A 23797-nucleotide genomic window follows, 5' to 3' on the forward strand; every position below is an offset into this window, starting at 1 on the left:
CCAGGCTGAAGAGACCCAGTTCCCTCAGTCTCGCCTCATACGGCATCCCCTGCAAACCAGCCACCAACCTTGTGGCCCTACGCTGCACTGACTCCAACCTGGCTATATCCTTTCTGTAATGAGGGGTCCAAAACTGAACACAATACTCCAGTTGCGGGCGCACTAGAGTCGTGTAGAGTGGTAGTAATACCTCTCTTGATCTAGAAGCCACACTTCTGGCTATGCAACCAAGGGTGGCGTTCGCCCTCTTGACCACCGCATCACACTGCTCAGTGGACCATAAGTCTTAATTGGCACTTGCTAGATTTTACACTCGGAAGTTAGTAGATGTACATCCTTTGGTACATCTACTATGTACCAAAATGGTGTCTCCAACCCATTTTAACCCCTGTTTGCCAGGAGGAGGACTAATCTGTGGTCTTTGTTATTGTGATCCTGTTTATCCAATTTGCTGCTGCTCCAGCTATTGCTTATAATATTGGAGGGTTGTGAAACAAAGGTTCCACTAGCTTTTTTCTTGCCTTGCTTTCTCACTAGATTACAAGAAGAGTTAGAGAGTTTTGGAGGGTATCATCTGCATTTTATAAAAAAACCAAACAAACCTCAAATCTAATAGTCTGCCCTGATGATTATGTAGTACTTTCTCCTAAAATGCATCTTCGTCCATTGGCCTTGGTGAGAGAAACCACAGCCTTGTCATTAGTTTTGTTTGTACATTTGGAGAAAGGAATGGCCATGGTTATTTTTTCCTCACATGTGTTTTCTGATGCCCATTTCTGTTATCACCCATTTCTATTATCAGCCATTAGGAATTACATAGTGGTAATTATCTTTGGCTATAATTTGCATCTTTCTGAAAGCCACCATTATATTACCCTCAGTGCTAATTGTAGCTCATTTTTCCAGAGCTTTAATTGTGGCTCACTTATTAAACTCTATTTAGCTGAAAGCACTCTATTCTAATGCTTTCTTTCTAATTAGCGGATTTTGCACAATATTGCACCAAGGAAGGAGATAAGTTTTCTATTGATCTGAATTCTTTATCAGATAAGTAGAAGAAATAGATTAGTGGAATCCTAGTAGAACTGCAGTCACAAAACAACAAATTGGAATCAAGAAGCCTCTTTTTCCAGCAAGATTGTTTATAAAAGCAAAGTATTTTTTAAGGAGATGGTCGATTACAATGCTAATAGTATACATTGCCTCACAGGAAATATGGGAGTTATTTTCACTACAAATGGAAGTGATATTATTTGTTCCTTCTCATGAAATTCTTCTGCAGGCACAGATGCAAACCAAAATGTGCAAAATGGGACTCCCCCCATTGACACTGTGAGTAAAATAACTGTTTCAATGACAGAGGAGTGACAGAAAGTCCTAGTTATGAAAAGTGTGGTACAAGATCAGTCAGGGGCCTAATGTAGGTCTTCCGCAATTTTGCTAAAGCGCAAAATAGGTCCCAAAGATAGAAATCTGTTTCTGTTTTGGGGAGGGGAACCCATTGGATGCCTTGGCCCCCTGGACTCCTGCCTTCTTTCTTGTGGCTGTGAATGTGACTTCCTGGTAAGCATGTGGAGTGTTTGTGGGGGGGGAGGGTGCCCACCAGGAACTGAGCCCACCTGAATGCTGCGCAAGAGGTGCCCCCCTCTTCTGCTCACGTGACTATCTAGCAGCCAGACTTAGTCTGTGCCTGACTTCTCAGATCTCCAAATGAGAGCTATTATATTTCTACAGGAGATAATAATATGTATATATTTAGTGGTTGAGAGTGTGGGCCTGAGGATCAGACCATGTGGGTCATACTCCCCACTCAGTTATGGAACTCACTGGGTGACTTTAGGCCAACTACAGACTCTCAGCCCAGCCTACCTCTCAGGGTTGTTGTTGTGAGTATAAGATTGAGGGGAAGAGCAGAATTGTGTAAGCAGTCCTGAGTTCCTTGGAAGGAAAAAGGTGGGATATAAATATAATAAACACATGAGAGTTACCTCTTGCAATTGCATACATCAGGCTGCTGTTAGAGGAACAATAGCAGTGGAAAGAATCGTGATTCTACAAAATAGTTCATGAGTGAGTCAACAATTCATGAATCAACACTCCTAGCAAGTATAACTAAGTCTGGAAGAATTCTGATTTATTTCAGCTCCTGGGTAATAATCCCCTGTAAAAAGCAGGTGCCTAACTCAGAGGCGGGCAGCCTTTTTGTTGCTGGGGACTGCCCTGAGCAGTGGGTGGTGTGTCAGGGCAGCACTGCACTGCATCTGCAAGCTTCTCTTCCTGCGAGCTGATAGCAGAGGGAGGCACATGGTACAGACGGAGAAGACAGTGTCTCTGTTTATGTCATGGTCTTGAAAGCTCACAATCAGCCGTTGTGGGGAGGCTACTGGAATGGCCATTGCATGGGTGACCAGGGCACAGAAGTGCCAGAAGGCAGAGAAGGGGAAGAAATCCGGGGGAAGCAGCAGCAACAGGTACCTAGACTAGGTCTCACAAGAGGTCTCTGAGGGCAGCATGCAGTTTGCAGGTTTCCCACACAAGCACTGCATATGGTGGTTCTTGCGTGCGTATGTCTGTTTACGCTTCACCTTTCCTTCATTTTATCCCGACAACCCTGCGAGGTGGGTTAGGCTGAGACATTGTGACTGACCCATGTTCATCCTGGAAATTTCGTAGCTGAGAACCAGACCGGATGTGAGGCTGGGATATATGGATTTTAAAAAGATAACAGATGTGGGAGGGCCCAGTTTCCACTTGTGTTTCACAGCACATGGAGAAGGGCGGCTGAACTGTTCCCCCTCCAGCTGCGATTCTGATGAAACTCCTCCCTCGCCACACACTAACACACAGCTGTTACCGTCCACTCAAAAGCTTCCATCAGTGCCAGTGGGAGTGCTCCCACCCCTGGGATAATAACAACGTCAGTGTGTGAATGAGTGATGGGGGGCATTGTGACTGGGGAGAAATGTCAGAAAAAATCTGACATTATTGTGCTCTGCAGCACTGACACAAATCGGGCACTTCGCGCCTGCTATCGTTTTCTAAAAAAGCTGGTGGGCTCCCCACAGACATGCTTCGTATGCTGTTTAGTTTGACTCTCAGTGGGGCTTTAGACTCTATAGACCCCAAGACTCTTTAGATCCCAATTTAGAAATTGGGGCGATACAGCGTTCCAAGCTAGAAAGCTGAGAGTCTGAAGGTGAGCTAGACAAAGAAGAAATGCCAAGGCTAACAAGCAAGCGGCTGGGGGACCAGGTGGCCTCTGCTTCAAGGGAGACACTGTGGAACAATTGGGGTGAGAGGGCGAGGGCTGTGTGAGTTTGCCAACCCAGCCAAATGAGTGGACCAATTAAGGTCCAGAATTTCTGCTGTTTGACCCACAAGCAGCACAAACTTCCATGGGGCTGGAGCCAGCTCATTTCAGGAGAAAACAGAGGAGGGGGATTCAGTTCTGAATCAGGTCCTGGCATGGGCAGGAGTTAACTCTACTCACCAGAGAAATCACTAATTTGATAGATGTCACTTGTTAACAACATTATTGCTCACTCTATATTGAACGGGCAGCCTAGCTCTATAAAAATTGTATTTTAGAAGCTTTTTGCCTTGGTCTGCTGGAAAGTGAAATGGGGAGAAACGTGCTTATGACAAACTCAGCTGTCCAGAGCCACAGTCTAATTATTTCAGCATGCTGATTCTCCTATTTACATGCAAATGCAGAAAATATTATATAGAGTTGATGAACTTCACAGATAGACAAAGTTAAACCAAAATATTTAGTGTTTGACATGTGGAGTAAGGTCAACTAATTATTCAATGCATTTTCTTAATTAAAACAAGATTTTAGTAACTAAGTTGTTTATTTTTTCCCATTAGGATGAAGCCATTTTTGGATGGGTGTAAGAACCAAAGCTACATAGAAATGAAGATTTATTGTCAGGTTATGAATTCGATAGGGTTTTTTCTTCTTGTTGCCATTATCCAATTAACTATTCAAGAGAAACAGAGTGTTGACATCTGAGGTGCTTGAATACAAGCCCTGTGTAGGCTTTATGGAATTTCTTTCTGCCTTTTTAGCATAATAGCTCCATTTTTATGCAGGTTTGATTACATTACATAGTCAAAGATATTTTGTTTAAACCTAGAGCAAAAAAGATAGCATTACACTTACTACTATTTCCTTTTAGAAATACAGCACACTATGGATATAGCACAATAAAGATACTATAATTGTACTGGATTGTACATATATTGTATTAATTACTCTTCAGAATAAAATACAGTTCTATGAAGAAAAGGTGCAAGTCTAAGGCTTTTATGTCTACAAACTGATTTTTTTAAATTCCATTAAAATGGTGTATTTGAATCTCAGGATGTATTTTGAAAAATACAGGGTGGGCAGATTACAGGTCACTGTGAATAATACTGTGGGATCATTAAAACCACAAGGTGTGAATTTATGATGGTGATGAAACTGGGATGCAGTGTCAGTTTTTTATTAGTGTGAAGAGAAATACAGGAGCTATTCAACTAAATGCAGCCTACTGTGGATTTGAGAAGGTCCTTCCTTTGCCCAATATCCATTCTGCTGGTGCAGCTCTTCCTTATTCCCTTCCTGCTATTGGTAATTACCTGCAACTGCAAGACTCACAACATGGGATAATAGTTCCGGAGTCACACAATTTCTAATACTTAAATGAAAAAGATACTTTTCTGAGGACTGGAGCACCATTGCATTTCTAGCTGTACCTCCTCCTTTGGCTTGGGTTTTTGGCAACTCTAACTCTCTCTTACCTTGATAGGGCCTCCTTCAGTTTGCAATGCTTTGCTTATTTCTGACCTGATGCTGGTAAGAGGGTCTTAACATTTATTGTCAGAAAAAAGCAAACATTATAATTCAATAATAAACGTAGACATCTTATTCCACACTGAGCTACCTGCAGGTTTTGCCAGTGCTATGGGTCTATCAACCAAAAGTTTGCCCTTGTTCACATGCTAGTGGCATCAAGAAATCCAGGATGGGGTTATACAGATAGGCATACACTTGGTGACCAGCCTTTCTGTACAGAAACACATGGACTAGATGTACTGTGTCTCCATACATACTCTTCCATCATAATGCTACATAGGCACGTCCCCACCTGCATTTTGCCTGTGAAAATTCTTTGAACTTACCTAGTTATAGTGCAACTGTTTACTACCAAGTGGTACTAAAATATGTCACTTCCTTCTATCAGTCATACTAAAGTGAGAATCAGAAACAGGTCAAAACTATGAGTCAGGCCTGAAAAGTTCTCAGCCTGACCAAGAAAACAACAAAACCAAACCAAAACAAATAACACAACCCCCCCTTATTCATTATACACATGAATAATGGTTTTGACTTCTTTGCACTTCTAATTTTTGTTTAAAATTTCATGTAATAATTCCTAAACTGTGCATGAGCAAGTTCACAGTTTTTTTAAATATTTATATACCATCTTTCTTCCATTGTGCAACTCAGGGTGGCTACATACAGTTCCTACGTGGTCTCAGGCCAGGCCCAACCCTGCTTAGTTTCAACATGGTGGATGCCTTCTGTGCCATCAGATTAACTATACACAAGACAAGTTTAGTTGTGCAGTACCTGCCTTGGGATGTGGTGGAGCAGTGGGTTAAACTGCTGAGCTGCTGGGCTGGTTGATCGAAAGGTTGACAGTTCGAATCTGCACACAGGGTGAGCTCCCGTGCTTTGTCCCAGCTCCTTCCCACCTTGCAGTTTGAAGGCATACAAATGCAAGTAGATAGAGAGGTACCACTTCAGTGGGAAGGTAACTGCGTTCCGTGCACCTTGGTGTGTAGTCATGCCGGCCACATGACCACAGAGACCGTCTGCAGACAAACGCTGGCTCCCTCAGCCAGGAACGGAGATGAGCACTGCCCCTAGAGTCAGTCATGACTCATGGGAAGACCTTTACCTTTACTTTACCTGCCTCAGATGTCTTGGATTTGTAGACATCTGTTGAACCTGTCAGTGAAATGGCTTATCAATCCATTCGTTGCACCGTGTTCTGATGCTCACCTTTACTTGTGAACAGCCCCACTAAATTTATTTGGACTTTCTAGCTCCATCTGGGCGGTGTGAAAGTAACTTCTGTGTAAATATTGTGCCCTTCAATATGTAATTGGTAGCCAGGAGTGAATATAAAAAGAAATGTTTGAGAAAATGACCGTTGCTTCTCCTCCTGATCTAGCTGCCCCTAAATGCAATGCCCCTGTGTGAAAATGGGGCTCCCTTGCCATTCACTTCAGTAGAAGGAGCACCTCCATACATTGAAGGAGATGCACGTGCATAAAACTCATTCTCCCCAGTGAACTGGGAAGTCTGTATAAGGTAAATATTTATGTGCAAATCTGCACATCTGGACTCTAGACTGGGAGAATTGCCTCTTGCATTAATCATTATATGGACTTAGATTTCATTAGGAAGCAGTAAATGATAAGAAAAAATAGATTAGCTCTTGAGGGAATTAGATGTGCTTTGTGAGAGATACTGTGTTCTGTTCTGGACACCACACCTTCAGAAAGATTCAGATAAAATGGATGAATTCAGGAAAGGGCAACAAAGATGACCAGGGGACTGGAAAGTGAGTCCTTTGAGAACTTCCTTTGGACATGAACAACCTTGAGAAAAGGAAGTTGAAGAGGGACATGATAGCATTTTTCAAGAACCTAAAAGGCCACAGCCTGTTTTCTGTCATCTGGGACTGTATGATGTGAAATAACAGGTTTAGATTGCAGAAAGACAGATTTCACCTGAACATCAGGAAAAGCTTCGTAATGCTCAGAACAGGTGGACAATGCAATGAGCTGCCTAGCAAGGTGGTGGGCTCTCCATTGCTGGAGACCTTCAGGCAGAGACTGTCAAACCTCCCGTGAAGGATACTTGAAACTGGATTTTTGCATTGAGCAAGAGGCTGGACTTAATGGGCCCTTTCAATTCTATGACATACGATTGCTTTTTTCTTTGATTTCAGCTTCTCTCAGGACTAGAAGCTTTTGCTTTTCTTATGAATTTTACATGGCATATCAATGAATTTCCATGTGTCTACCTTTTAAGTCCAAATGTGAAAACACAAGTAAGGAAGTTACTAAGTAAGGATGATACTAAGTTGACTATAAATGTTAATGATGAATCATGATGGAACAAATAACAGTTGTTCTGTGAAAATGTATGGAATTCTTGAACAAATAATGGCGCACAAAAGCAAGTTTGCTTTCAGACATGATGATCTTTGGATGATAAAGTTTTTGCCTCTCAGTCACCCACAGAAATCCTGGATATTTGCTTCCTTGAAGTGCATCCAGAATTGGAGAGTTGCTTGTATGTACCTATACGACGCAGCATGCCCTTGCAGTATCTCTCACTATAACAAGCTTTATTTTGGGTGGTTTGATTAGTTAATCTATACTCTTTCCTTCTTAAGCGTAATCTTACCTAGCATAGCAGTTCGTGGCAATTTTCTGCAATCATAAGCCATTCATGTTGATAAGAGGTGATGCAGTAAGAAAGATATAAATAATACAAAGACAAGGAGGACTAAAGAGGGGAGCAGAGCTACTGAATGCCCACTGAGCATCCTTAAGGACTCTTAGAGAGGGAGCACCTGGTATCTGCTGGAAATGGCCTTAAATAACTAACACCTGCAAATGCTGGCTGTGTTCACACATGATGCTAAGCAATGCCACATGTGGCATGGTATCGCATCATGTGTCCTAGGTTTGCATGGTTTCTGTGCTTCCCCATCTCGCCTCCAAACGGCAGCATCTATCCCATCAGCCCCCATGGCTCAGATTCAAACCCAAGGTGCACAACTCCTGCCTGTGTTGCTTGCTTCTCCTTCATTGGCCTTAACACACTGCCCTTTCCCTTTTTTGCCTGATCCTCTGCAGAGTAGCTGCCTACCTACTATCGCATTCTTGCTCTAGAGGAACACTACTGGAACACTTCCTGCTGCCGCCCTGCTCTTCACCGATGTGTAAACACACTGCCCACGCATCCACCTCTCTCCCCAACCTTGCTGCACATATTGCTATGCTCCCCCATGTGCAGGACTTGCACACACTGCCGGGGGTAACCTTCCTCTGGACCCAGGCATGTGGATGGCATCAATGGAGGGGAAGAGGGAGTATGTCCCTATGCTGGGGCAGAGTTTTCTGGCTGGCCACAAGGAATGTGTTTGGCCCACAGCTGGGGAGGGGGACAGGGAACAACCGTGCTTGTTGACAGCTTTCGGGAAGGCCAGGGGCAAGACAGGAGTGGTGAGGAGGGCAGGGGAAAGGAGAGCTGGGCTTCTCAGGACAATTGCCCTGATGGCAATGCCTGCGCACAGCTCCCGTGCTCCTCCTGTGAAAAGCTGCCTTCAAAAGAGGAGAGTGCTGGTCCCCTAAGTGGAACAAGCAAGCAGCCATTTCACATAACTGCTCCAGCAACCAGGCAGATGCACCAAGCATGGCTTCCTCCATGGCTGCTGATGCTGGAGATGGCAGGGCATGGCGTGATGCCCCACTGCCACCAGTCTTCCAGAGCTGCAGCTGGGCATCAGGAAGGCAGTGCATGGGCAGAGCAGCCAGCCAGTGTAGCCTCAACAACGGCTAGGCAGAACAGGGCAGCGCTGAGGCTGGAGTGTCTACTGTAGCTGGGTCCACTCTTGCTGTTGAAATTAAAGGCAGAAATGTGGAAACATGGGGAAGCATGGAAACCTTAGAACAAAGCATTGCTTCTCCATGTGTTCTCATGGAAACCAAAGGTGCCACACGTCATCATGGATGCCAGGTTCACACAAAACAAGAAGCCACGCCTGCATTGTTTCCAGCATGGCTTGTTGTTGTCTGCGAATTCAGCCACTGTGTGTGAAGTGGTTTATCTCTTATATTCACTAGGGCCACATTTGGATGATTGTACCTCAGGTTTAATAAAGCAGGGATATAAACAAGCCTTTTGCTAGACAGCACAGCCCCTTCTCTCCTCCTTTTGTTGCATGAATCAATAAACTAGAAAATCTCTAACCAGACTTTTGGAAGCTCTTGATTTACTGAGGACCACTGCAAAGAGAAGAGCAAAGAGGCTGCACGTGCTTCTCAATTTATCAAGGCCAGATATGATCATCTGAACTGGACTGGTGAGTATCAGCACTCAGTTCTGAAACATGCACATCACCAACTGCAATGTTTAGTTGAATTCACTGCATGTGTTGGGGACATCACAAGTGTATTGTCTCAAACTTGCTCTATGCAATTGGCACCTACCTGTTGGGACATTGAAATTCACCTTGACAACAGCCATTGCTTAGGAGAGTGCTCCCATTGTGCATGCAGAAAGTCCTAAATTGAATCTCCAGGATACTGTAAAGAGCCATAGCTGAAAGTCCGGAGTGAGTGTAGACAGAGGAAGCAATCATACGTGTCAAGAAATCCATTTTTTCCTTTGTGGTCTAGCCATCTTGTAAAAACTCCATTGTATGAAGATGAGCCTGCATATTTTATCTTGTTCTGTTCTGGTCTCGGGACCCATCAAGTCTGGAACAGAACTCTTATCAATCAGAATGAATTCATCTGCGCGTCTTTGGTAATTTCCTGCTTGCAAGAAAGCCCTTGGAAACAGGCTAGCCGGATGGCTATTGGCTAAGGAGGGCAACCTGGCAGCAGTCAAAGGCTTTTGCATGCAAAAGGAGCAAGCCTTTGGCTGCCCTTCACTTTCACTTGGTTTTGCTTGTCTTTGCCTTGACTTTGGATTCCATATCGATCATGGCTTAGCCCCACCTAAGACCTAAGCTGAGGTGTAGAGAGGAAAGTTAGGTAAGGTTCCTTGCTTAGTTTTTTTCACCTTAAAACACTGTTGTGTTTTAGTGTATGTTATCTCTTTTTTCCCCTTTTGTAATTAATTGAATCAGTATGCTTTATTCCAATTAAGGCTTGGTCCTGAGTCCAGAGATCTTTTGCTTGTTTATTACTAGTTTCAGGGCTAGGGTTTTAAAATGAAACACACCAACTTAAATCCCAGGGGTGTTCTGGCCTGGCTCAGGCTGACTTAGAAGTGAGGGATGGGGGCACCTGCCTTGCTTGGGCGGCATTCAGCCTGAGCCACCCTTTGTCCCTGCTTACCCTCCTGGGAGTCGGGGCAACCTGCTTCCTGCTTCCAGTCTGACATAGGATAAGGTAGCTTTCCATGTTCTGGTGAGTTGTACTAGATGATACAGCATGTCTGGGGGGTGGGGTTGCCACATGCCCTCTGGTGAATATAGTATATGGGCTAGCCCTATGGGCAACATGCAGCCTACCCCTGACCCTCTGCCCAAGAGCACAGTTTGCTTGCAAATGAGGGCCATGCGGCCTTCTCCTTATTCCTTTGCAAAATGTCACTTTTTTGCTGTCACTGCAGCAGCAAATGCAGGAATTCCAGCAGCAGTAGCAATTTGACTAATGAGGTGTGGCCCCCTATGGGTGCAGGAAGGTAATGTGGCACCAGCCCCTGGAAATTGGCTACCCCTGCTCTATAGTTTTGGTAACCATATGGGCATTATCTCCTGGTGTTAGAACAGCATGCTAACAAAATACTGTTGCATGTTCTTTCTCTCTGTATATATGTTTGGTACTTTTAGAGAGGGCAGAAAGGGTTGTATTATAACACAGCAGGACTGACCTGCTAATAATTTTGCTGGCATAAGCCTGAGCATATTGGCTGTGTAGCCATTTTAGGTTCCTACCATATAAAGGGTTTGTTTTAATGTTTCATTTCAGTACTGTGCACGACATGGAAAAATCTTATTTGGAGTGTTAAATGCATTCACAAGAAAAGAGCAAATATGCTTGCTTGCCCATATTTCAGACTTGGCTAGAAAAGCTAGGGAGAGAAATTTAATAATGAAGCTAGCTTATGTTTGATCAGTGCTGATGCTAGGTTTTTAAAGGCAGAAGACGAGCTTCTAGGTTGCCCCCACAATTGGCTCCTGTGTGTTGCAGGCACTGAATACCAAGCAGCGGGCACCTGAGATGGGTGTCCTGACCCCTTAAACAGGGGATCACTAGAAGCAATAATGAAAGCACCAGTTCTCTTCTGATTTGTGTAGCTAGAGATTTATATACTCTGGGGCTCTTATTAAAAGAATAAAACAAGGACAACAGTATTCTGTTGGCAGAAAACTGTGCTTGATATTCCCACAGACTCTTCTACAGTATAAGTTGGCCCTGTGTGGGTGGATATGTCAGATTATATCTAATATGCAACAAAATCTTCAAATTTCTCTTTGATTTGTTATTGCTAACTTGCTTTGCTGTCTGCTGTCTTAATGGTGTCCCTACTGAGATTTCACTTGCTCTTAGTCTCTGGGTATTACTGACAGCGTTAAACATTAAGCACCCAGTTTATATAAACTCATTACTGCTACTTCATATAAATGTACAAAGAATTGATTTGGCGAGTTTCAAAGAGAAGGCTTTTCAATCTTGAAATCAACCTTTTAAACTTCTAAAATAGCTACAGGGGGTTTCCTCAGCCTTCAGGAGAAAAGCAGTCTCTCTTTTGGGACTACCACTCTTCTTTTTTTCCTTCCATTTTTTCCCTTCCAAATGTATGGAAATAAGGAATGTTGGTACATGGATGGTTCTGGCCCTCAGAGTAATGTTGCTAAACTCTATTTCATTTTAAATCCAGAAGATGCATTTGGGCATCATATCTGATGGAATGACAAAGTCAAGAGCATCTTTCTGTGATGCTGAAAAATAATTAAATGCAATTTTGTTCTTGCATTTCCCCATTGTTACCTCTCACATACATTCAGATAACACAGTGGTAAGAAATAAAGAGCAAGCTTATGTCCCCCTGTGATCTCTTATTTTGTTCCCTCCCTGCACTTCTCAGTCCTGGCTTCTTACTACCTGAATTCCAGGGGATGAATCCAGAAATCTTCTGCATGTGGAAGTTTATCGCGTCCTATACCCTATTCTCTCCCTGCAGCCTTCAGATTTGCTCTGGAGGGTTTGGCAATGGTAACACTAAAAGTATGAAGAACATGGGATCTATATTGCACCTTCGGCATAATATCGGAAGAGGTCTTTTGTCCATGGAAATCAGTTTATTTGAGCTGCAGTGCCAGCCTGGCCTGCTCCATTCCTCCACAGACTAGTCAAATGGAGCACTGTGACTTTAAGAGCCTTCTCTGTTTTGCTGGTGACAGGATAGCTACCCAGGGTGCGAGAGACTTTGCTTGCTCCACTCTTCATAGGTTTCCATCAGGGGTACTACAAATAGGGAGTACCAACCATCTCAGCTTTTGATAAGGGTAGCATGACATGTGTATGCTATCAATGGGGAATGCAAATGATACTTTCACACTAAAGACTTTTTAAAAAAACAACAGACAAAACCAATGCTCACATTCATGTGATTTCTCTTCCACATTCTAGCCTCCATTTAAAGCACAACAAGTGTAATGAAGGCTCAACAGAGATTGTTGGTTTCACATGTGAAATGAGAATAAAGACACAATCCTGTGCATCTTTAGAAAGAAAAGGCCTACAACTCCTAGCATGTCCTCACCAGCCATATAGGTATTTTTCTGTCCAAACTAGCGTAGGATTGCACCTTAAGTCTGTCCTTGTTGTGGGGGATGCTGCTATGTAGATAGAAAATGAGAGCTGCTTCACTCAACAGAAGTAAGAAAGTGGATGAAATCCTTTGCCTCGCCCCCTCATCCCAGCCAGGCAAACTGATCTAATAATTAACACCGAGGATCAGATCAGTGGTGAGAAGGTGCATTATATAAGGAGCTTCATTTTTTAATGATTAAGCATCTCTCTGCTTGGGGCTGAGCTAAAATGCTGCTCAGCAATAGGTGAATGACAGCTGGAAAGAACGATTACGTCAAAGCAGAGTCCTTGACACTGCCATGTCTACTGCACTTGGATACATTATTGGCTTTTCAGTAGAAAGGCTAAAAGGAAGCCCTTATCTTATTTTGCACCCTCCACATCTTGCAGGCTGATCCTGAGTATGCGAGTCCCTCTGCACCTTTGTCCGAACTGACCTTCCTCAACCTGCTCTGCGGGGTGTTGTACTCCAACACAGCTGGAGGGCACCAGCCTGTGGGGGGCTCTCCAAGTAGCTGTTAGGACTGCCCCGGCATCGGCTTCATATTGCAAACCTCAGGTTATCACGAAATGCGCTTTTTTTTTTTTTTTTTTGCAAAACACTGCATTGCCTTGAAGCATCTTCAGTTGCTTCCAGTGGCTCTTTCTTTCTGTCAACTTCTTCAGGTTTTCCTTGAGCTTGCCTATTCCACAAGATCAGGGCAAAGGAAAATAATCCCTCCCATCCATTTCCTTAGTCCACCAAGGAAAGAGAACGCTGGTGAACATAAACGCACAATTGCATAATCCCGTTCAGGATTTCCTGCGATTGTGCTCGCCGTGCTGCGGCTACGGCTCTTGCACGTTAGGGTCCTGTTTCCTGAAGTTGTGCCTCTCTGCGGATGACATCATAGCCGAGCAGGCGATGCACCCAGCGCGCTCGGAAAGCTGCGCGGCCCGGCCGGAGCTGGGCGGTGCTGAGCCGCGAAATCTAGCCTGGCGTTCCTCGAGCAGCCTGGAGGTGGCGTTGTGGGCAAAGGCCTCGCTCTCCTCCGCCGCCCCCCCCCGCCTCCCTCGCCTTTTCTCTCGCTCCGTTCGTGGCGCGCGTGTGTGGCCCTGCGCTGCAACAGCAGGTGGTGCCAGATCCCGCGCAGACTTCGCCGCCGCCCCAGCTGGCTTGGGAGGGTTTGTGTGCCGCAGACGCGAGCCGCTCTCCGCTCTCCGCACTCGCTCCCTGATTCGCGTTCAGTAGCGTTGGGGAGCCAGCCGGCTGAGGAGCGAAGCGCTGTCCGTTCAGCACCACCCAGGAAAGGCGCGGGGGGGAAGCCTGCTCTTGTGCGCGTCCGGCGTGAGCCTCCTCCTCAGAGCGTGCTGTGTCCTGCAGTAAGTACTCAGTGGGCGGCTGACCGGGTTCTTCGGGGGGGGGGGTCGTGTTGGGGGTTTTGCGCGGGGAGGGGGTTCCTTCTGGTTCTGAAGCTTGTGCCTGAGCCCCTTCCTACTGATAGAGATTTCTTCGCTGTAGAAGAAACCGAGGCGGAAATGGCCTCTTTAATCACCATCCTCAATGTGGCTGTTAAAAAAAAAAAAATACAGCCCCGGAGTATAACCGTATTCATTCTTTAATGACAGATACCATGAACTGCCTCGGCATAAGGGACTGCTAAATGCTCATTCTTATTAAGCACCACACTCTAAGGGGTTAATGTAGGCATTGTGTTTTAACACCCCCTCCACACACACACAGTCAACCATCCTCCCCAGCCTGGGCCAAAACCATCCCTTGTGCAGTCTACTAGTTTGCTAGCATTTATAACAAAGCAGCAAGGCGGGGTTTGCTCCTTTGGCTTGGTCTTGATTTATAATTGTCCTTGTTGTGTTTGAATCTGAGCAAGCCTGGTCCAAACTCTTCTGGAGACGGCTCGGACAGCATTCTGGATGGTATAGCCATGTAATGGGTACCAGGAACAAGTGCTATGAAGCATGAGAGGCTTCCCCACCCCTCTGGAATTCTAGCAGAGGCATGGAAATGGTATGACCTGCAGGGGTGACTGAAGCATCACGAGGCAACATTTCCAGTTTTCTCTCCCTGCTTCCCTTCATCAGTGTCATGCCTGGACCGTGACGCTCCACATGTTTAACAGTCATCTCAATATGTTTTAGGTCTGGAACGTGAGGTCTAAGGATGGTGAAACTGGGGAGCAATTTGAATGACAAGAACAAGCAGCAGCCGTCCAATGAGGATGGTTTTCAGACAGTTCCTCTGATAACACCCTTGGAAGTAAATCATTTGCAGTTCCCAGCTCCAGAAAAGGTAAATGGAAACCAAACCAAAAAAGGGTTCAGCTCTGTTCTGTTTTTAAATAAGCTTTTATTGTTCCATGTACATGTAACTGTAAAAAGAAGGCATGATTTTGCTGTGTGCTCTTTTCAAAAAGCACAGTCGACCGGGACACAAAACCTGGGAAATTTTTCATGATGGAAGTCTGCAGGGTCTGTTCATCCTAGTATTCATTTAAAATACATAAATACATAAGCAAGCCTGCACCTGGACCACTAAAATGGTGTTGTGCCTGCACCTGCACTGAGATTATGGTGATTTGGGAATGTTACTTCACAGTTCTCAAGGTGATGTTTTGGCTTTCCATGTTCAATCCAGATGGGTCATTAGATAATAGATAATAAATACTCTTCTACAGAGTGGCAAAGGATTTTAATTCTTCTGTGCAATGTGCTACAGAAGAACATTCCATGCCTTCATTCTACCCCCTTTTTCCCCATCCAATTGGCTTATGGGTTGGGATCACTGTTGTTGATCTCCCAGTAAGAATGCACAGATTTTGAGTGGCATGATCAAAGTGGGTATCATTGATTAGCTTCTCATTGATCTGTTATATTTATATAGCCTATTGTCTCTTCCACACACATGGTTAACTCCCATCAATAGTGTCATTGGGAGACAGAGCATGGTGCCATTAGCACATCTTGCCACAGATGTACCCAGAACAGTTATGTGATACAAATCTGTTTGGTGGGGGTGGGGGGAGTATGACTGCATTGTGTTGCTGCGCCTGTGTATTCTAATGGTGCTTAAGCACCAGAGAAAAGTGTAACTTTCATGGAATAAGAACAAAGTACATATGTGCAATTCTCAGAATGTATGCCATACATCTGTAGAGAAACAGTGATACTATGTGCATGGCAAGATGCCAATATATCTAAATGCAAATAACAGAAGAAGGGTGCAGATGAGCAGGCTCAATTAGTTCACCTCAGAAACATCAACTTCCTGCCAAAAGAGTAGAATTCTGCTCAGTACTACATCATTAATACTGCCAGGTACAGAGGAATTCCATAATGTAACTTTGAGATGCAGGCTCTAAAGGATGTGATTGGTATAAATGGAAAAAGACAAAGATAATTTGGGTACTTGCATATCTGATTGATATAATGCCAGTGATGTCTTAGAAGCAAAGAATGCACAGTTTGTAAGCTGGGTGTTTCTTGCATGGTGTGAAATTCCTGGAAACAGTTTTGATGTTGGAATTCTGAAAATATAAAAATGAAGCCCCTTCACAGGCTTGCTTTCTAAGTGTTAGTTTTCTTTATGCTTCTTTTCCCTCCCTCCCTCCTTCCCTTCCTTCCCTACCTCTCTTCCTTCCCCCTTTCTTTTTCCTTTCCTTCCTGAGCTCTAGTGTGACTACAAAAAACTTATAAAATGAGATTGCATTTCTCCACTGCTCCAATTTCTCAAGCTCTACACACAAAGGCACACCAAACTCTCACATTTTGCAAAAGCTTCAGTAAAAGTGGGGAAAGTAAATCTGCCTCCTTGCCAACCTATATTTCCTTTTCTAAAGGAAAGCAGCAGTACTGCATCCCAGGAGGGTAGCCTGCTCTTATGGACTGTGGCATGGGAAGCAGTCGCTTGCTTCCTCAAATGGATGAAGTGGGCAGTGAAGTGGGCCCTTCATATAACTTGGTAATGGGGTTGATCCAATGAATGGTGTGCTCTTCCTGGGACTTGGTGGTGTGGGTTTAAGTACCCCTTAAGGCAAATGATGGGTGGTCTTCGGCAAATCACTTTCTTAGCCCCATTTCTCCATTTTTCAAATGGGAACAACAGCAAGAACTGCTGGATCTGTCTCTGTTTAGGCAAACAGGCCGCAGTGCAAGGGAATGAATAATTGGGTGCTGATATCAGCGATCCAGTCTCCCATAGGTTATGTGGCTCTAATATCTGGCAGTGGGGGCTTAAGCAGGTAGATGTAAAGACCTTCAAGTTCATATAGCCCTCAGTACCTGAACTAGAGTCTCTAAGCAGCTAAGTCAATATAAGATGCTGCACAAGCAACCGTTGTCCTTACACTAACTCTGAAGTGCTGCCACTCAGCCGGGTGCTGTGGCTCTTCTCACTAGTGTACTATTTCAAGTCACAGGTCCTGTTGAGTAGAAGGATTAGCTCAGCTGAGAGTACTGCTGCACCGGGTACCCAGGGGAACAATCGATAGCCAAGGATTCAAGCCCATTAGGCAAGTTCAGGCATAGGAGAGGTCAAGTTCCAGGATAGCAACACAAGAAAGTTTCCAGAAGTAAGGGTGGACAAAACCAAGGTCAACTTCCAGCTAAAGAAAGCAAGGAACGGAAAGCACCAGGAAGAGTTCAGCTGGGCTGGAAGTCAGACAGACTCAGCTTGTATGTTGCTCCAACAACTGGCAGACTCCAACTGAGCCTTAGATAGGACTTGAGCTTCTCAGAGGCCGCTAGTTCCTCCCATTCACAACACAGTGCCACCACTACTGTTACTCCCATTATATTATCGTACTGTATTTGATACAAGCATTGGGACCTCTTTCAGGGAAGGATGACTGTAACTCCTTTGTTGACATTAGAACACAAGATAAGGCATTAGAATAGCTACATTTTATCCTCCTGAAAATGGAAGGAAGCTCCTATTTTCTTGGCCAAGAATGTTAAAAAAGGACACAACTGAAAACTCCTTTGAATAATAAACTAGTTCTCTGCCAGTTTTCCTTTTAAAAAAATATTCTGATGCCATCCCTCCCATGTATGTGTAGTAAAGTTCATATTTCTTAAGGCCAGTAGACATTGTTTCCATTGGCAATGTAGGACAGGGCAAGCTGTTGTCAATAGGATGACAGGGACACATTGTCTTGACCCATACTATAATCTAGCCAAACTGAATTACACAGAAGCATGATGCCTGAAAACCATAACTGAATGAAATGTGGATAAGGAGCCCTGTAAGTTAGACAGATTTCTTTTTCTTCTGAGACATCTGAAATCAGACACTGCTGAAGACATGTCACTTGGTGAGAGAGACTTAGTTTTGTGTATCATTGATAGCTATAATATCATTATACATGGCGATCCTAGTACTGTTTAGAATCAGATTAGTTTGTTTTATATTGAACAGTGTTATCCAGAAGATGGATCTTGGGCAAGTCCTATTAACTCTAGCTTTAAGAAATGATCAGGTGCTGAGGACAAAGTTCCCTTACTCACAAATCAGTATTTGTTCAAGCTCGGGAAACAGATGAGGAGGTTGTAAATCTGTGGCTCCCATTCCATCAGTCATGCACAAGCATTGGCACAATCTAACACAAGTTAAGCCAGTCAGTACATAAACTTCTATTTTAAAAAATAGGCCTTGAGTCACATTTTTACAAGCCATTGCAACTGGCACAGAATGTGGGCCTTGGCTCCCCAGATTTGCCCAAATGGCAGAATGGAGCCCTGGATTTTGCACAAATCTGTAATTATCAGGCATTTCAAGATGGTCAAGGAGGAGTGTGTGCATCTGTAATAAGGAAAGCATCCTTCCATATTTCTTACGTGAAATGCTGCAACAACACTATACCGCACACAGCTTGAAACCAATGAACTGGCCCTGATTAGTGTACACAGTGCTAGAGATATTATTGTTGCATTCCATTACTATACAGCCCATAGCCAAAGCTTTCAGGGCCAGTCACAACATTTTCAGTCACCCATCCAGATTTCAGCCAGGTTAATTCCTGCTTTAGCGTCCAGGATTAGGCAGGATCAGGCACTTTAGGCTATATGGAAGCTATGCAGTTCTTTTGCTCAAATATTTCAGCAGAAATATTGTCACCCCACCCCTGATTCATGCTGATTTGGCTGTCAGGTCAGAAATATGTCAAATATCCCACTGAGCTCAAACAGGAGTTTGTCGGTGTCTCACTATTCCTAGCTCAAGCAGCCATTGAGATTTTTCCTAGGTGATGTCTCATAGAATAATAGCATTGGAAGGGACCTATAAGCCCATCAAGCCCAACCGCCTGTTCAGTGCTGGCCTCCAAGTTAAAGCATCCCTTTCAGATGGCTGTCCAGTTGCATCTTGAATGCCTCCAGTGCGGCTACCACAGTCTTCCCTCTCCAGGTGAAGCATGCCCAGTTCTTCAATCCCTTTTCAGGGCTTTGTTTCCAGACCGCTGATTATCCTGGCCATTCCCTCCAGCTTTTCTACAACCTTCATGAAGTATGGTGTCCAGAACTGGATATATACTCAAGATGGGGCCTAACTCATGCCAAATGGAGGGGAGCCAGTACCTTACAAGATCTGTGAAAGGAATGAACATGATATCCTGAAGTAGCATCCAAGATTTATCTGCAACACAGCTCTTACAGATTGTTTTTGGGAATGCCTCAAAAGTATTAGAGCCCAATAATTTAGGTCCCCAAATGGATTATTTTAGTTTTTCTTTCTGAAGAATGTTCCATTTTCTGAGTAGTTCATTTCACACAGAATCTATGGAATGCCTTCCATTAACCTGAGAAAGTGTTGATAAAGCCAAGTAGAACGAAGAAATAGAATGAAGAAATTGCTTTATCCATGTATGTGAAGGAGAACAGCCTGCCCATGGGGCAAAGGAAGCCGTTTCCAGTGGTGGTCGTACATGATGGGGAGCTTTTCTGTCTCCCTCCTGGAGTTTAGGTCATCATGCCGTCCTGCAAGGCACTGAGATGTGGTGGGTGGGGCAATCCATAGGACTGCCCTGGACATCACCCTGTCTCTTTGCAAGCCTGGCATTTCCTTTTGGGCTGGGTGCACTTCACTATAAAAGTATGGGATGGTCTGTGGGATGCAGAATTCACTGCTGGCAGATGGTTCAATTTCCATCTGGCTGCTAGCCTTTAGGGCAAGCCTAAGCAACTCTGGGTGGCCCAAAGAGCCAATTTCCAGCCTAGGAACACCCCTGCTCCATGCAGTATGCCTGCTGCCATTGCTGAAGTCAGTGGCAAACTGCTACAGAGCCTCAGAAAAGCCAAGACCAGCTAGAAAGCAAGCATTTTCTTGGCCACTGCCATATTCAGCAGTAGTTTGGGCCACCAGAGAGGACAAGGGGATGTGTGTGCTTGTGGGGCCTGGGCTGTCTGTTGCCCATCCCTGCTTTAGGATTATGCATAAAAGCTTGATAAATGGGCAGTATGTGGCAAAATTAGACTGTAAGCCTGCAGTCAAAAACTACCTTCTTTTTCTAGTTATTTGTAAGCTGCTTTGGGAAGCTTGGTGGGATCAAAGTGATACAGATAACAGAAGTATAAGAGGTCATGGCTAGTCTGCAGGATGCAGGCCTGTGGGCAGTGGGTGTTGGTGCCACAGGTGAGGTGTGGGTAAGGAGGAGGGGGCTTCCTCAGAAGGTTCATAAACTACTTTTTGGGGATGGGATGGGGGAGGGAGGGGTTGCTTGAGCAGGGCCAGCCCTGCTGGTAGGCAGGATGAGGTGGCTGCCCCAGACGCTGGGTCATGGGGACTAGGGAGCGGCAGTGAGGAACCGGAGGGCAGCGCTGGGTGTGCCGCCCTGTCTCTTCTGGGCTCCCAAGCTGGCCTCCTGCCCTCAAGTGCGGTGAAAGCCCCTGTCCTGACCGCAGTGTTGAAAGAAGGCTCATCTGTGCGGAGAGGGGAAAAGGTTATCTTTTACCTCACATAGCAGAGCTTCTTGAGCAGGCCTCTGCTCCCGGGCCGTGCCTCCCTCCCTCCTCACAGCTGCTGCTTCTGCACACTTGCTGGCTCGTCCTGCTCACCTCCCTCCAGGCCCCATGCAAGCCGTGGCCCAGAAGAATTGTACAAGGGAGAAGAAGGCACTGCTCCGTTTCCTTGGTCGCCTCACTGTGGGTCGACCTGCCCTCGCAGAGCAACCAGGAGCAGCAGGGGTAGGGCCAGGATCCTCGCGGTTTGGCACCAGGCCTCCTGCAAAGGCACGGCCTTCAGCAGGTGCCACACAGTGCTCACTCCACAGGGTGGCCCTGGTATTTTGACTCAGAATAGCCAGTCCAAATATGGACTATCCAGTGGTTCATGCAGCAGAATGAAGGGCATGGTCACACTGACACAGCAGAGGGGGTTCTATCCCATCATCACATGCTTTTTGGAGGCTCTCCCATTTAAAAACAGCAACACACATTCAAGTAGAAAACCAGCACATCAGGGGCAAAGTGTCCAGCCCAACACTCTCCTTGCACTGCTGCTTTTCTAGATGAAGATTTTAAAAACAGCAACATGGGTGAGTATTGCAAAATGGTTCCTTCTGAAGGGATAACTGAAGGTCTAATCCTGGGTAGGCGCAGACAGAAAAAAGGCCAGTGACACCCAGCAGGCATGCTGGGAGTTGTAGGCAGCTTTTCTGTTGAAGCTTGCATGTTGTGCTGTACCACGTTTGCTGCCTTTCAGGACACCCTCATCACTTGCTCAAGGTAGCTGCACACCCCTCTCCCTAAGGGTAGGGCTTGGGCCAGGGGGAAAAGTGGGCTTTGGCTCTTTTTCTATTACCACTCAGGGACTGCTGGGCTGCTAGAAACTTGGGGGAGCACCTGGCCTGGCATTTAGACCCAAAGAGGCACCATGATCATGAAAGGTAGGTCATGGTACATGTGGCGGCCATTCTTCCTTTGAAATCGCTCAAGCTGCCATTTTGAGAGCAATTTCAAAGGGAGAATATGTAGGTGGTGTTGCTATTTATGCTCCCCCGCATGTTATAGAAGATGCCATCTTAATAAATAAATAAGAAAAAAGTCTTGTTTCTTCTTTGTTAACCTTGCCTTTTTCATGTCTGCATATCAGAAGGGATGGCACCCTTTTGAGTGCGCACCCTTTTTAAATGCATTCTGCATCTTGTGGCCTTATGCAGACATTCAGCTTTCGAGATACTTTTTGTGGTAAGAATGCGAGAAGGGCCTTTCTGGGCCAGACCAACGTCCTCCATCATCCACCACATGTAAGACAGCAGGCTAGCTCAGGGGGCTCTGGGCATAAAAGTCTCCCCCCAAGGTCACCATCCTTCTCTGCCTAATGGAGAATTCATCTGTGTGCATGCTCTAGAATTGCAGTTGCTGAATGACAGAAAAATCCAGTGCTAAAGTATTCTAAATGATGCAACTGGTGAAAAAGGAGAAGGGAAAAGTGTACCATTGCTACTAATCAGTGATGATTACTAATATATTAGCCAGCAATCCTTAAAAATAGGTTTTGAATAAGTCACTGAAGGTGTCTCTGTGTGCTACAAAACCAAAACAAACTGTTGGGGACAAATAGAACAGGGAGAGAAAATTCATCCAAGCCCAGCAAGATGCATGTAATATTCTGTTGGGCACCTGGATGTGTGTAGCCTAGCACAGGCTTTCCTCAGCTGGTGCCTCTGGATAGTCATCTCCTATCAGCCCCAGCCAGCATGGCTAATGCTCAGGCATGCTGGTGTTGTAGTCTAGAGCATCAAGACGGCACCAGGTTGGACATAGTTGGCCTAGAGTTATCCTGTTTGAAGAGGAGATGATTAAAATGAGGAATGTTTACACTTTGGGATCTGCTTTCCCGCTGTACAGTGGAGTAGAAGCACAAAGGGACAAACACAAATATTTTGCAATGGGTTAGAAAATGGTGGCATAGAACCACCACTATATGGTAGTGGTGGCAACCACTTGGGTGTTGGGTGGGAGAGACTGAACAAATTCATGGGGAGGAGGAATAGCAAGCCTGGATGGGCACCATGCTTCAGGTACGTATCTGCATTTCAGATGGCTCTCCTGGGGGAACTCAGCTGAAGAGGGCATTTTTCTGTGATTCCTCCTTAGCCAAGGTAGGGAGCCTGTTGTCCCGCAAAGGTTCCTTTGTTTCCAAATGCATCAGCCGTGGCCAACAGGCCAAAGGTAATGGGTTACAAGAGCTGGAGTCTAATGACACCTGAAGGGCTGCAGATTCCTCATTCCTGCTCTCCAGTATCCCTGAGAGAGAAAGGGCATTGCACGGCCAGATCCAGAGCTTCATCTGGCTGTGTGGTGCATTTTGTCCATTCTTATATGGGAGGAAGACATTTCAGAGAGTGATCCATTTCTGCTGCCGTGTTTCTACTTATTCTGTTGGGCCAGGGCCCCCCACTGCTCAAACAATGAGCATTTCTGGATTAGAACAGGTCAGCAGAGCTCTTTAAGAATGATCCTGCTTTAAGAATTGCCAGCACCTGGGTGCACCAGCATCGGGGGGGGGGGGGGCCCTGCTTGTGGACGTGAAGCATAGCATACAGCCCTTATGCTGCATGAGGTCACATGAAGAAAGAGGAAACTGCGGGTTTTTAAGTGGCAGGATGGTGTGGCGTAATGTCCTGTCATAGCAACCATTTCTAAATGTAGCTAATGGGACCTGTTCTAAATACACTGCCGCAGAAGGTGATAGTAGGACGTTGAAGTGATATGGTGGTGAACGGTGCCACTTTTTGCTGCTAGTTGGGGGTTTTATTTCTGAATGCTTTTTTCATATAAAATACCCCTACTTGCTGACAGGGAAAAGGATTCTAGGCTGGCCCATTCCTTGCTGTGTTTGTCTAGCTGCATGACTTGAACAGTGAATCCCTCATCAGCAACCTCAAGGGAGTACCTCAGAACTGCACTTGCTTATTCTGCTACATCTTTAGGCAGGCCCAAACAGGATATGGAGAAATATTGATGCATCCATTTTGAAAACAATGGGTATGGCCTGTTGCCCAGATCTACATGAAGCTATGTGGGGCTAAGGTGGTGAAAACAGTGCTTGTATTATGTTTCCTTCTCTTGAAGGATAGGTTGTCTTCAGGAAATTTCTGAGGCACTCTTCTCCAAGTTGCTGCCCTCCATACGTGTTGGACTACATCCTCCAACATTTTCAGCCTGCCATTGAGGCCACTAT

General features: G+C 45.2%; 1 protein-coding gene across 1 annotated transcript in view; it reads left to right on the plus strand.

Annotated features, from left to right (window-relative positions):
- The first annotated feature begins 13921 nt into the window (after window positions 1–13921).
- The window catches only part of NSG2 (neuronal vesicle trafficking associated 2), a 75012-nt gene continuing 65136 nt past the window's right edge, over window positions 13922–23797 (plus strand). The window contains exons 1-2 of the mRNA XM_044454412.1: window positions 13922–13983; window positions 14761–14911. Coding sequence (XP_044310347.1) covers window positions 14783–14911 — 129 coding nt within the window. The 5' untranslated portion in view covers window positions 13922–13983; window positions 14761–14782. The remainder of the gene's footprint in view (window positions 13984–14760; window positions 14912–23797) is intronic.

Source organism: Varanus komodoensis, unplaced genomic scaffold, assembly GCF_004798865.1.
Source record: "Varanus komodoensis strain SLA01 unplaced genomic scaffold, ASM479886v1 scaffold7_3, whole genome shotgun sequence".
Lineage (NCBI taxonomy): Eukaryota > Metazoa > Chordata > Lepidosauria > Squamata > Varanidae > Varanus > Varanus komodoensis.